Source organism: Cupressus sempervirens, chromosome 1 (assembly GCF_028749045.1).
Source record: "Cupressus sempervirens isolate cs-2001-9-10 chromosome 1, ASM2874904v1, whole genome shotgun sequence".
Taxonomy (NCBI): Eukaryota; Viridiplantae; Streptophyta; class Pinopsida; order Cupressales; family Cupressaceae; genus Cupressus; species Cupressus sempervirens.
In genome coordinates this window covers 458,966,892-458,982,274 of record NC_143118.1, presented here as the reverse complement: position 1 = coordinate 458,982,274, position 15,383 = coordinate 458,966,892, and the positions used below count along the sequence as shown (strand labels likewise).

At 35.3% G+C, this 15,383-nt stretch overlaps 1 protein-coding gene and 1 non-coding gene across 2 annotated transcripts in view; both read right to left on the bottom strand.

Moving 5' to 3' along the window:
* The window catches only part of LOC149578281 (heavy metal-associated isoprenylated plant protein 45-like), a 39,867-nt gene extending 36,839 nt beyond the window's left edge, over window positions 1–3,028 (bottom strand). The window contains exon 1 of the mRNA XM_089799906.1: window positions 2,984–3,028. Within this exon, the coding sequence (XP_089656032.1) occupies window positions 2,984–3,028 (45 nt within the window). The remainder of the gene's footprint in view (window positions 1–2,983) is intronic.
* Window positions 3,029–5,231: 2,203 nt separating this feature from the next.
* LOC149578280 (small nucleolar RNA snoR122) lies at window positions 5,232–5,305 on the bottom strand. Its single transcript, XR_016358095.1, has one exon. It is a non-coding gene; the product is annotated as a small nucleolar RNA snoR122 (small nucleolar RNA).
* Window positions 5,306–15,383: the final 10,078 nt, after the last annotated feature.

Sequence of the window (15,383 nt, the reverse complement as noted above, 5' to 3'; positions counted from 1 at the left end):
TAAGAACTCACACCCATGTGACTTAAATAATCAACTCCATATTCATGCATTGTGATCCTCATGACTGACTTAACTACCATTTGCTACCCAATTTTTCTTATAAAATAAAATTAGGGGCAATAAGTGTTCATCATCAGTACAACTATACATCTAAACTTTTAGGCTGGAACAAGGGACTGAGTAGTAGAAACGTACGTGACATGACATAAGTCAAGATTGTTAATATTACTGAGTTGGCTGCATTTTGAACTCTTACAAATTTTGAAAGGTGTTCTCCCTCTTATATTGACAACAATTTGAGTTACAGACATGTGATAATATCAAGCACACACTACAAATTTTATTTATCTTTTACAAAACTGTTCTATTAAGTATTACTTATGCACTGAACTGCTACTTTATGACAAGATAAATTGCAACAAGATAAATTAGAATCTTGAAAATTGCAACAAGATAAATTAGAATCTTGCCCCAAGAAATAGGAGCCCCCCTCCATAGGACCCCACCCTAAGACAGGTCAGTTTGTCCAAAGGCTAAAAGCTTATTACTTTATGGTAAAATTTGCATATCTACTTATTGCCTATTTAATTTGTTCCAACGGATTAGAAGCACTTTGTTGGAGCTAATCCTTCTATAGTTCCATATCAAATATTAAAGTGTACCATGAATGGTCTATAGATTTTGAGATATTTAAAAGTGAATTCCAATGACTAGATTCATAATACTTACGCACTGAACTGCTACTTTACAACAAGATAAATTAGAATCTTGAAAATTGAAACAAGATAAATTAGAATCTTGCCCCAGGAAATAGGAGCCCCCCTCCATAGGACCCCACCCTAAGACAGGTTAGTTTGTCCGAAGGCTAAAAGCTGATTACTTTTTGGTAAAATTTGCATATCTACTTATTGCCTATTTAATTTGTTCCAACGGATTAGCAACACTTTGTTGGAGCTAATCCTTCTAGAGTTCCATATCAAATATTAAAGTGTACCATGAATGGTCTATAGATTTTGAGATATTTAAAAGTGAATTCCAATGACCAGATTCTTATTACTTACACACCAAATTGCTACTTTACAACAAGATAAATTGCAACAAAATAAATTAGAATCTTGCCCTAGGAAATAGGAGCCCCTCTCCATAGGACCCCACCCTAAGACAAGTAAGTTTGTCTGAAGGCTAAAAGATGATTACTTTTTGGTAAAATTTGCATATCTACTTATTGCCTATTTAATTTGTTCCAACGGATTAGCAGCACTTTGTTGGAGCTAATCCTTCTAGAGTTCCATATTAAATATTAAAGTGTACCACGAATCATCTATAGATTTTGAGATATTTAAAATTTAATTCCAATGACCAGATTCGTAATAATTTACATGGAATTGCAATTATAAGATCTATAAATTATGAGATAAATTCTAGATTTATTCATGATGTTCATAGCTGTTTGATGACGTATGGTATGTACATCTCCCAGGCATTCTATAACTCAAAGATACAATATGAACTCGGGGGTGAATTTTGGTTTTATCCTATGAAAACTAATAAACTCTCAAGCCTTATTTGGTTGGGCAAGAGTTCAACACTGTGAATGTCATTATTTAAAGTATTGGATATGGAAGTTACTAAAGTGGTACGATGAATTGCTTTTGTCAGATACTTCTATACTTCATCTAATCAACTGCCTGGATTGCCCACACTACAACCCATCTTATTTCTTTTGCCTTCTTTCACGTTCATGCCTTTTCCTTATCCCATCAGGTGACTCTTGGAATAGACTTTGCTTGGCATAGAGGATTTTTGACAACATGCAATCACTGGATTTTTATAACTTGTTGCAACCTTGTACTTAACAGGAATTCTGTTTATCCAAAGCACATTTTATCAGTTGAAACTCTGGAATTATCTTTATAATATCAGAGTCTTGAGCCTATTTTATCATTTTGTGACTTATCAAGTACTTGCAACTTAATGATTTCTATATACTGATCACCAATCTTGCAAGTTATGGACACCCATTCTACTTAAAAGCATACGGTTCATGCTTGACAATTTCCATTAACAATGGTTATACTAGCACAAATTTATTAAAAGATTATGGCATATTCTTTCAATTAGAATAGACTAATTTTTTTGAACAGAAATAATTAGATTTCGAACCATATGGACTTATGTAAGGATAGTAATAAGAGAGACATTGATCATGTCACATAATATGATTATTCTTTGTGAAATAGAGAACAATAATGAGAGTAGTATGCAAGTCTTCTGCAATTAACATAGATGCACTATTAATAGCTATCAAAGGCCAATGGCCAAAGAGGCTACAAAACTATGTCAAAGAAGGTGTAAACCTACAGTAATTAATGCATCTTTGTGCAGCAAGCACAAAGTTGATCTAAACAATATAATTTTAAAAAATATCAAAATTGATAGGAGATGTCTCACCTAAGAAACTAAATTTCAAGTCTCAAGAGGTAGTAGTGATCAAACCATGATATTTATATGGGGAATTAACATAGTTGCAAAGAAATCTACAGTAAAATTGCCAGAAACCTATGTGAATGGGTTTGGATCAATTTTTGTCAAAGGTAATGATGCTAATTTGCGTGAAAAAACAAATGAGAGCAGCTATGGCATATTACATTCTTTGTTTCTGATCTAGAGTTTTCCAACACCAAGACATCTTGAGATTCCCTACATGCAAAAGAAATACAAAAAACAAATAGTGCATTATATCAAAAATATAAATTTTCCACAGCTTTATCCTTGCACTCAAATATACACTGACCCTGAACCTAAACATCATCTATAGAACAACTTTGTGACCTGAAAGAATTAACAGTGGCTCTATTTTTTAAATTGCAATGAGTAGAAGAGAAAGAGAAAATGTAAGGGCATTGAATAGCTTTGGAATCTACCTCTATAACTTTCTGATAGATAACAAACTTGGAATGATATCTAATGACCAGATTCTTACCTCCTTTCTCCTCTCCTGTTGACCCTGCACCAAACTCCCGCCCATTGTAGTCACCGCACATGCCAAAACAAAAACACTACCGTGACTTTTTTATTATCCACATCTTATGTTCTAAATGTCAAAATCTGAAGGTCAAAATTTGAAGGTCAAAATTTAAGCAATTTAACCATGGTCAAAATTTTGACCATATCAAGCCCATTTTTTCAACAAAAATGAATTTAACAACCCAAATAGGCCTTTGGTCAAAAATTTTGGTCAAAAATGGGGGCCTAATGTACTAGTGTACACTTTAGATATCTTGAAGAAATTTGGAATGTGGAATTGCAAGTCCATGTCTTCTCCAATGGAGACTAATTTGCATAAACTTAAAGAAGCAGCTGTAGAATCACCTCCAATAGATTCTACTCTCTACAGGTAGATGATTGGGTCCCTGATGTACCTAGTAAATACAAGACCTGATATTTGCTATGTTGTTCATGCCTTAAGTCAGTTTATCTGTGAACCTAAGGAGATTCACCTATTTGTTAAACACATTATGAGATACTTACAAGGCACTCTTAATTATGGACTCAAATATGAGAAAATTGCTTTAGATCTACATGGATTCACTAATTTAGATTGGGGTGGAAGTGTAAATACATGAAAAGCACTTCAAGATGCTGTTTTAGTTTAGGATCAGCTATGATTTCATGGATATGAAGAAAGCAGTCTTCAGTAGCTTAGAGCTCCAGAGAAGCTGAATACATTGCAATAACGATGGCCTCTGGAGAAGTAGTATGGTTGAGGAAGTTACTTGTGGGATTATTTGAGCAAGCCATGAATCCTACAATTATTCATTGTGATAATCAGAGTTCCATCAAGCTCTCAGTGAATCTAGTTTTCCATGATAGATCTAAGCATATTGAAATTCCTTACCATTATGTAAGAGATATGGTAGACATGAATTCTGTTAAATCGGAATACATTTGTACTGTAGATCAAATAGTAGACCCCTCCAAAACACCCAAACACAATCGTAAAACCTTCCCCTCTTCCATAATGGGGGCATCCCCCAAACGTAGCCATAATGGAGGGGGGCATCTCTTCCATAATGGGGGCATCCCCCAAATGCAGCCATAATGGAGGGGGGCATCCCCCCTCCATTATGGCTGCATTTGGGGGATGCCCCCATTATGGAAGAGGGGAAGGTTTTATGATTGTGTTTGGGTGTTTTGGAGGGGGGGCATTTTTTACTCACCAAACCTCTATCTAGAGTAAAGATAGAACATTTCAAGAGGAGACTTGGTATGATTGATTTTAATTCATTTGTACTATTTTGATTATTAATAAAATAATTTTGTTTTGTCAGGCTATTGACTATTATGGGCACCACCATCTGTAATCATTATTTAAGAGGTGATAATCTCTAAAATAATGAATACTTGTGTAAAAGACATTATGAGAGATGACAATCTCTTAGATAATGTACCAAATAGCAGATTTTACTGTAAGATCTAGATGAGTTTTAGATCACTTGTAACATTGAAATTTCTATGTTCATGGGTCAAAAATTGGATAAAGGAAGAATTTTTAGAAATTCTATAGGTTTATCCTGTATTCTGGTAGATCTTAAACTCAGGATCTTGTTGTGATTTAGAAATACCAGTCTTTGTGAGTCACAACATGTATCTTATCACTAGTACCAGTGATTTTTCATATCATAGGTTGAGTAATATGACATTGTGTTATGTGTTCTATGATATCACATACTAATAAAATTTAGACAGATATAGAGTTTTAATTCTTGCTTATTCATCTGTATTGATGTTGCTAGATATGATATCTCTTTATGTGATTATCATGTTAAGAGGGAGTGTTAATGTTATAACCTAATAATCACCAGGTCTTTGAGTGCAGATTGCACTATCTCTAAAACTATCAACGTATGGCTTGGTATTTATATTCTCCTCTAGGTAGTGATTTTAGACTTATTAATATTGCAAAGAAACTAGCACACCTTGTTAGTTATTATTTAATGTTAATTCTTCTAAACAAGTCGCCGATTTTATGAAGAGATGCAAAATTGACCAAGTGAAGGGATGTGTCATTTAAAGGTGATGTCCTTTAGTTTGATATTTAGAGGGTTGTGAATATAGTTTAGAAGGCATACAAACATAGCAGTCTATTCTTCTAAGTATTCATCTTCATGTGAATTGGAAATTTAGAGATATTGTTATTCATTTAATATCGAGTATAGAGGTATTGAACTTACATCAAAGATTAGTGATATCTGCTTCAAATAATCTGAGTATACATACTATTTTTAAGGATCATTCATTGTCATTAGAAGTTTAACTTTAAGTATGATTGAAGATCAGAAGAATTTGCAGAAACTTACATAACCATTATCAAAACCCTAACCTAATCAAACCCTAACCCCAACCATTATCCAAACCCTAACCCTAACCTTGATCTTAAAATTTAATTTCTAAACCCTTATTGTAAATGATAATTTACCCTAAATCATAATCTTGAACCAAATCATAAACTTCATATGCTAAACTCTTATCCTAAATCATTAACCATGGACCTTAATACTAACCCCTAAATAATGTTAGATTATACTCATATAAACCCTAACAATGTCATAAGGTCCTAAATATTACCCTAAAATTGAGCCTAATTATAACCCTTACACTAAAACCCTATTTCAAAACCTAATTGAGGCCTAACTTACATAAAATTAAAACAAGTTGACCCTAATCCTGAATTGTAATATTAAATTTGAGATACATGCATACTAAACACATGTACATACATGAAGTATGACCCTTGTTTTAAATGATATGTAACCCAACTTGAAACCTAAACCTCAAAATTATCCTTTAAGAGTAATATAAATAATTTATTACCCTAATTGAACTCTAATAATACCCCCCAAAGTATAGTAAAATCCTAACAATAAATTAACTCTAACCATAACCAAAATCTTAAATTTAAAGTTATCTTCAACACTAACTATAAATCAAAGACTTTCCCTCTAATTTGCACCTTATCCTAAGTGCTAACCTTAACTCTAACCTTAATTTTCCTTAAATCATAATATTAATTAAACTAATATATGTCCCTATTTTAACCCTAACTATAATATAATCTAAACTATAACCATAACCTTTAAACCAACCCTAACATTCATGATAACCATACTCTAATTTAAATCCTAACAAAAGCTCAATTTGAATCATAAGGACCAAAATCATAAAAGCCCAGAGGTTGTTTGAACCTTAGTAGTAACATTAATAAAAAATTATTTAGCCATCATATTAGACCTTGGACAACATATCTCATGATAAAAGATCAATTGAGATTCTTGTAAATGTTTTAAAAACTAGTTTGGATAAAAGCTTGAAAATAAGGGATTAAAAAAGGTGTCAAAAGTTGAACTTTTTTTCCTCGCTCGATAACCTAAACTTGAACATCTATATGAAAATTTGGAGATACATGGTTAAAAAATTAGTATGATAAACTTAGAAGACATTCTCGTGAGATTGACTCAATGAAACATGGGTCATTGAGATTGACTCATAAACTATATGATTAATTCCTTATAGAAATAACACAATGTCATAATATATTAATGTATTTTGATAGAAAACTTGAATTGGTCTCATATAACTTTCAATATTTTGAATTGAACTTCTTAGAAAATTATAAAAACATATTACTTAAATATCTAATAAGATGAACCCTTTATATTTCTTATACAATTAGTAATCAAAAGTTACAAAATAGGAAAACTATTATATATATATTTTAGAATTTAACTACTCCAAATATTTGATCTAGGGGATAAAATAAGATCTAATTTATCCTTAGATCATGTTAGATTATTTTATATATATTTTAATTGATGGTTTATGGACCAATGTGTTCAAATTTATAATTAATTACAAATTTAAAGACTAAATTTAGAAGGATTCAAATGTGACCAACCTTTGTGACACCACACGTGATGTCTCAACAAAATGAATTTACTTAAATTATCACATGTATGTATGTATGTATGTCTCTAACTCTAAAGTTCTCATGTATGTATGTATATGCATTCAATCATATATTTAAATTTTATCAAATCATATATGTACATGTTACAAATTATTTAGACATGTGTGATGTACATTCAATTACATGTATAATTTTTAATAAAAAATAAAAAATTTAGTGTACAATAGAAAATTTAGCTCTTAATACATTTCTACAGATATGGCTTCACACGATCAACTTGTTGCGGCTCCTAGTGCGACACTTGATGCAGTTCCTACTGTGACTCCTACTGCAGCATAGGTTGATGTAGTTCTTGTTGTACCACCTGATGTAGTTCCTATTCTGGCTCCTTGTGTAGCTTGTCATGTTGCTCATGGTGGGGCTCATGTTGCAGCTCATGGTGGGGCTCATGGTGTACCTCGAGGTAGGGCTCATCGTGCGGCTCATGTTTTAGCTCCTGGTGTGGCTCCTAGTGCGGCTCCAGGTGGTGTAGGTCCTACTGTGGCTCCCATTCTAGGTTAGGCTGCACCTATAGCTCCTGCTAGAGGTCCTACTACACCACCTCTATGCATCAATATCGATGCTTTATTTGCATTTTCAGAGCTGGAGGTTGCTAGACTACAACAATCTATATTGTCCTCTAATGATGGTCTTTATAGAGACATATGTGCTACAATATGTAGGAGTTTACATGATCTGAGAGCTAGATTTAGAGCTCACCATTCATTTACTCTTGACATATTAGCTTTCATATCTAGGGAGCTTAGGGCTAATATTTTAGGAGATGCATCTTTTGATGATGTCAAGAGGGTGGCCCCCAAAGATGTCATCAAAAGAGAGCTCTTTTTAGGATATGAGGGAGCACAGGGTAGTGTGAGAGGCTATTGAGTCACATGATGCAGAGATCCTATTATTGCTAGCATGATCTATCCTCAGTTTTTAGCTACACATGGTTGTTATCTGTCATGTCCCCTATTCAAATAATTAAAAAAAAAAAAAACTTTGTTAAGGCAGGCAGGCTCCAAAAAGGTGAAATTTTGGAAAAAGGGGTTAATCTTTGGAAACCAATGGACTAATAAATAAAAATTATTATTAAATTATATTTTATTAACCCCTCTTGGACGTGAGTTAGGGTTATGCCCTCTTTAAAAGGGGTTTGGAGGCATTTTGGGCTCATTCTACATCTTGATTCTTGCTAATTTTCTTGTTGTTCTTCAGAGGCTGCCGAACCTGTGGAGAAGGAGACCCAAGAACGGGAGTTTGTAGGTTTCTAGGAAGGCTAAAGATAGGAGTTTGAAGCCATTCCATGTGCATGCTCATACAGAGTTTGCCTTTGTGCTGAATAGTGCCGATTTGGGTGTTTTCGGGGTTGTTTTTGGTTTGAGTTTGGGTTTTCAGTTGAGTGTTTCATATCAGTTTGGTTTGCTTCTGTATTTCAGACTTTATGATGTTAAAATAGAGCTGAATATATGTATTAGGTCTTGATTAAACTTTTGAGATAGTTTATGAGTGTTTTTTGTGGTGTTTCCGAGCATTTTTGTGTTAATTTCGGGAGCCCGATTGAGCATAGTTTTGCCCTACATTTGTGAGCTGTTGTGTAAAGGCTATAAAAATATGGAAATGTCATTTTGTAGGCTGTTATGCTGCTGAAATTTCTATAAAAATGTCCATTTTCAGATTTATTAATAATTTGTGAAGTTGTGAAGTTTTTGGCACTAATTTGGACATACACGATTTGGGTTTTATTGGGAAATTGGCAGATCTTTGTAATATTGGTTGTTTGATTTTAAAGTTCTGATTTGAGGCTGGAAATATCATAAAAAATCAGTAAAGGGACATTTCAGTGGTATCAGAGACGTGATCTTGCCAGCCTGAGGGTTTGTAGAAGTTGCATGTCAGTTTTAACAACTACCCAGATCTTGCATGTCAAGTTTTGATAACTACCCAGATCTTGCATGTCATATTTTATGATTGCATGCAACTAAGTGAAAGAGAAAAAAGATATTTGCAGCGAGAAAAGAATAAAGAAATTTTGATCAAACCCCCAGTTGAAAGCAAAAGTACAAAATCCAAGGAAGAAAAAAGTATGGCTGATCCAGATGAGATGGCAAAGAAATTCTTCCAAGACATCCAAAAGACTCAGAAGCAAACAGTGGATGGTTTGGCGGAAACTAGAGAGGCTTTGCGAATATTGACAGAAAAATTACAAGGAATTGCATCTATTAATGAGAAAGGGAGCACTTCAGAGGAGCCGAGAATTGGGAGATCCACACCATCTAAATCAACCAAATCTATTTTCTTGCCTGCAGATGAGCCACCAGTACCAAATCCAGCCATTAATCCAGTGGAAGAGGTTACAGGTAATTTGATTACATTAAGAGCTACTTACAATGGCTTAGATGATGACTTTCGTAGTTCAGTTCCTTTTAGAGAATATGTGGATATGATGAACGCTTTGATGCCCAAGAAAGAGAACAGGAGGGAGCATGACACAAGTGGAAGAGAGCTCAAAAATAAAATAAGCAAGTTTACAACACCTACTTTTGGTGGAACAAATAAAATTTCAGCTAGAGCATGGCTACAAAAATTACAAACTTTCTTCACACTTAACCCCATGAAAGAGAGTGATGCTATTCAATTTGCAAGTCTACACTTGGAAGATGCAGCCTATGATTGGTGGTATCATGGAATGACTACTCAAGGTCACGATCAGGTAACTACATTTGAAGATTTTAGTCAAAGGGTGATAGATAGATTTGACCTCAAGGATGATGAAGAGTACTTTAAAGAATTGTCAAAGTTGAAGCAAACCAAATCAGTTAATGAGTATATAGAAGAATTTCAAAAAGTGGCTGTTATGGTACCTGATATGAGTGAAAAGAGGATCGTTTATCTTTTTCTTGATGGTTTAGAAGATTCTGTTAAGGGTTTGGTTAAGGCTTTCTCACCCTCAACCTTACAGGAAGCTATCAAAAGAAGCTTGCAACTTGAAACTTGCGTGCCTATGAAATCAATCACTAATCAAAAACCCCCAAATCTTTGGCAACATAAGGGAAATTTTCAGAAAAAGACTTTCCCAACACTACCACCAAAAGATGTGACAAATGTGGCAAAAAAGAAGGTAGATGAAGAGACTAGGAGTGAATTACGAAGGAAAAAGCTTTGTTTTACTTGTAGAGAACCATGGGTTCCAGGACACAGATGTTTGGGGAAAGGTCAAGTGCACTATATTGAAGTTGCTTCAGAATCTGATTCAGATGAGCATGAGAAATTTCATGATACTAAGGAGGAGGTAGAAGAAGAGAAAGTAAAAGAAATCAGCAAGGATGGAACTTTAGCAGCATTATCAGGAGTCCCAAGATACCATCCCTTCCGAATTCAAGGGGTACTAGCAGGGCAAAGGTTGACTGTTCTTCTTGATAGTGGGGCAACTCACAATTTTATTGATGAGGGACTTGTCATGAAAAGAGGGCTTAAAGCAGAAGATTTTGAGGGATTCAATGTTACTGTAGCTGATGGATTCACTATGCCTTGCACACGGGTGGTGAAACAACTCAAGATGACCTTAGGAGATTATGAGTTATGTGATGACTTCTATGTGGTTGGTATTGGGGAGACAGATCTTGTATTGGGTGTTCAATGGTTGCACTCTATCGGAGGCTATTACATGAACCATCAAACTATGGAGTTTAAATTTCATTCCAATGGGAAAGAAGTTATATTGAGAGGGTTATCGAATGGAGCACCTAAGGCAGTCTCTGCAAAGAGGATGGAGAGGACTTTTCGAAGAGGACAAGTAACATGGGCAGCAGGAGTCATAATCCAACCAACAAGCTCTCCAAAGAATAAAGGCAATTTCCATTTTGAAATTCAAAATATTCTTGATAAGCATAGTATAGTTTTCAATGATTTGCCTCCAGGATTACCACCAGATAGAGGTTTTGAGCATGTTATAGAGTTAGAACAGGGTGCCAAACCAGTTATAACAACCCCATACCGCCATCCAAGAGGTTATAAGGAAGAAATTGAAAAAACTATTAAAGAACTCTTGGACATGGGATTCATAAGGCCTAGCTCTAGTCCATTTGCATCATCTATGGTACTTGTCAAGAAAAAGGATGGTACAATGAGAATGTGTATAGACTACAGGGCTCTAAACAAGAAGACCATAAAAAATAGGTATCCCATACCACGCATAGATGAACTCATTGATGAGTTACATGGTGCTGTATACTTCTCAAAAATTGACTTAAGATCAGGCTACCATCAAATCCAAATGAGGAGTGAAGATGTGGAAAAGACTGCTTTCAGATGTCACTATGGGCACTTTGAATTTCTTGTTATGCCATTTGGACTCACTAATGCACCTGCAACATTCCAATCTTGTATGAATAAGGTATTCAGTCAGCATCTTCGAAAATTTGTTTTGGTATTTTTTGATGATATCTTGATATACAGTAAAACATGGGAAGAGCATCTAAAGCACATAGACACTATTTTGAGAATCTTGAAGCAGCAATCTTTCTATGCTAAGCTATCTAAATGTGAGTTTGGTTTGACAGAGATCCTATATTTGGTACATATTATAAGCTCTAAAGGAGTACAAGTTGATCAACAAAAAATCCAGGCAATTTTGGATTGGCCACCACCCACTAATCTTACACAGTTGAGAGGTTTCTTCGAGTTGTGTAGCTACTATAGGAGATTTGCCAAGGGATTTTCTCAGCTTGCTGCCCCCTTGACTGATTTGACAAAGAAAGGAGCTTTTGTTTGGACAGAAGAGGCACAAAAAACATTTGATAAGCTTAAGGAGGTAATGAGTTCATGCCCTGTGCTTGCAATTCCAGATTTCTCTTTACCTTTTGTTGTTGAATGTGATGCTTCGGGAGAAGGTATAGGGGCTGTCCTAACTCAAAGGGGACATCCAATAGCATTTGAGAGTCAAAAATTAAATCAATCAGAGAAAGGGTACTCCATCTATGATAAGGAAATGTTGGCAATCATGCATGCACTTCATAAGTTTAGACAATATTTGGTATGTGGGAGATTCATTGTAAAGACAGACCATAATAGCCTCAGGTTCTTCTTGAACCAAAGGGATTTGAATGATCATCAACAAAAATGGGTAAGAAAATTGCAAGCTTATGATTTTGATATTGAATACATGAAAGGAAAGAATAATGTGGTTGCTGATGCTCTCTCAAGAAAGCCCACTTTGTGTTCCTTATCATCTATCTCTGCTGATTGGAAAGTCTCCATAATTTTAGAGTATGCTAAAGATTCATTTGCCACCAAGATTTTGGATAAGTTAGTGGATGATAACAGGTACAAGGTTGTTGATGAATTGATTTATTACAAGAATAGGATCTTCTTAGTGCCAGGGTCAAAAACTAAGGAGAGGATATTGAGGGCCTTTCATGACACACCTTTGGCTAGTCACCAGGGATACTTCAAGACATACAGGAAAATTTGAGAGCGGTTTTCATGGAAGGGTATGAAGGAGGATGTCCTTAAATACATTAAGGAATGTATGGTATGCCAACAAAGCAAGAGTGAGCAAAATTTTCTTGCAGGGTTGTTGCAACCACTTCCTATTCCCGAACAAAAATGGGAAAGTATTTCCATGGATTTCATCACTGGGTTGCCCAAGGTTCAAGGTAAGGATTGCATATATGTGGTGGTAGATAGACTAACTAAGTATGCACATTTCTTTCCTATCACATCTGATTTCAAGGCATCACAAGTGGCCGAATTGTTCTTCAAGGAAATTTTTAGATTACATGGTTTGCCTAGAAAAATTGTTAGTGACCGGGACAGTAGATTCCTCAGCTCTTTTTGGAAGGAGCTCTTTCATTTGGCAGGAACTAAACTCACTCCCAGTACTAGCTATCACCCTCAAATAGATGGACAAACAGAGATAGTTAATAAATGGATAGAAGGATATTTGAGGAACTATGTTTCAAATCAACAACATGCTTGGGTGAAATGGTTACACCTAGGGGAGTATTGTTAAAATACATCTCATCACATGTCTATTGGTATGCCTCCTTTTTGTGCTCTTTATGGTTATGATGCCCTTTCCTTTGTTGATCTAATACTTTCCGATAGCAGAGTACCCGCAGCAAGTGATTTCATCAAGCAAAGCCAAGACATAATAAGGTCCCTCAAGGATAATCTACAACATGCACAAAACCAACAAAAGATATATGATGACAGGAAAAGGATTGAAAGATCTTTTGAGGTGGGAGATTTGGTATTTGTTAGGTTGCAGCCATGTAAGCAAAGCACCTTGAAGAGAAGTGGGGCAGAGAAACTCAAGCCAAGGTTCTATGGGCCTTATAAAATCATCAAGAAGGTAGGAGAGGTAGCTTATGAATTGGAGCTCCCACCAAACAGAAAAATACATAATATTTTTCATGTATCTTGCTTAAAGAAGGTTCTAGGCCAGCAAACCATAGTATCTACAGAATTACCACCTCTTGATGATGAAGGGAAATTAGTTTTGATACCAGAAGAGATTTTGGATACAAGAGAGAAAAGGTTGAGAAATAGGAGCATCATAGAGCATTTGGTCAAATGGAAAGGATTACCACTAGAGGATGCAACTTGGGAAGGAGAACATATTCTTGAGAATTCCAACCTTCATTGCTTGAGGACAAGCAATATTTGGGAGGGGAGGACTTGTCATGTCCCCTATTCAAATAATTAAAAAAAAAAAAAACTTTGTTAAGGCAGGCAGGCTCCAAAAAGGTGAAATTTCGAAAAAAGGGGTTAATCTTTGGAAACCAATGGACTAATAAATAAAAATTATTATTAAATTATATTTTATTAACCCCTCTTGGACGTGAGTTAGGGTTATGCCCTCTTTAAAAGGGGTTTGGAGGCATTTTGGGCTCATTCTACATCTTGATTCTTGCTAATTTTCTTGTTGTTCTTCAGAGGCTGCCAAACCTGTGGAGAAGGAGACCCAAGAATGGGAGTTTGCAGGTTTCTAGGAAGGCTAAGGATGGGAGTTTGAAGCCATTCCATGTGCATGCTCATACAGAGTTTGCCTTTGTGCTGAATAGTGCCGATTTGGGTGTTTTCGGGGTTGTTTTTGGTTTGAGTTTGGGTTTTCAGTTGAGTGTTTCATATCAGTTTAGTTTTTTGCTGTATTTCATACTTTATGATGTTAAAATAGAGCTAAATATATGTATTGGGTCATGATTAAACTTCTGAGATAGTTTATGAGTGTTTTGTGGTGTTTCCGAGCATTTTTGTGTTAATTTCGGGAGCCCGATTGAGCATAGTTTTGCCCTACATTTGTGAGCTGTTGTGTAAAGGCTATACAAATCTGGAAATGTCATTTTGTAGGCTGTTATGCTGCTGAAATTTCTGTAAAAATGTCCATTTTAAGATTTATTAATAATTTGTGAAGTTGTGAAGTTTTTGGCACTAATTTGGACATACCCGATTTGGGTTTTATTGGGAAATTGATAGATCTTTGTAATCTTGGTTGTTTGATTTTAAAGTTCTGATTTGAGGCTGGAAATATCATAAAAAATTAGTAAAGGGACATTTCATTATCCTAATAATGACCAGATACCTCTTTTTTTCATAGTAGTTGTATGTTGAATTCCATGTGGGGTTCAATGTCAACTACTTGGATATTATTGATTATTGCAGATAGGGGGATGGTCAAATTGCAGATCGTGACTAGTATCACCGTGCACATCATCTGCCACCTACAAATGTCAGATAGTTTTTTGGATAGAGACTACCTCCCATGACTCCAACACATGTGCTTATTGCAGATAGAGTTGTCATTGCTTCCCAAAGGGGAGCAATTGACACTATTGGACACATTGCATCTACGACCACTAGTATCCTATCTGATTCTATTGGTCATTATATTCATAGTCAACATCCTCGTCCACTTGCTCAACCATCTTTAGAGGAATCTAGTAGCAAGCACCTCCTTTGATGTTGCATATAGAGCTACTAGGCTACCACTACCAGGTGATGTTCATGGTCTTTCAAGACATCAGACACATATGGACTTGGCACTATATTTTTTAGAGGATATGTTGCACATTATCAGTTATATTTCCAATACATAGGGGATTCTAGTTCACTTAGTGATGGATGCTATTAGAGAACATTAGAACCCTAGTGTAGCTCCATAGACACAGGCCACCACACTAGTGATAGATGATACACCTATGCGTAGCTCATAGCATTCGATACTAGGCTCATAACACTCTACAGATGGATCAGGCATATAAGTTGGAGATGTCCAAATCACAACTAAGGGTCTTGATGATTTTGGTGAGCAGTTATGAGGCCTATCTGAGATTGATACTAGTTCAAGCCTGGGTATTTCTTTGTACATGGACTT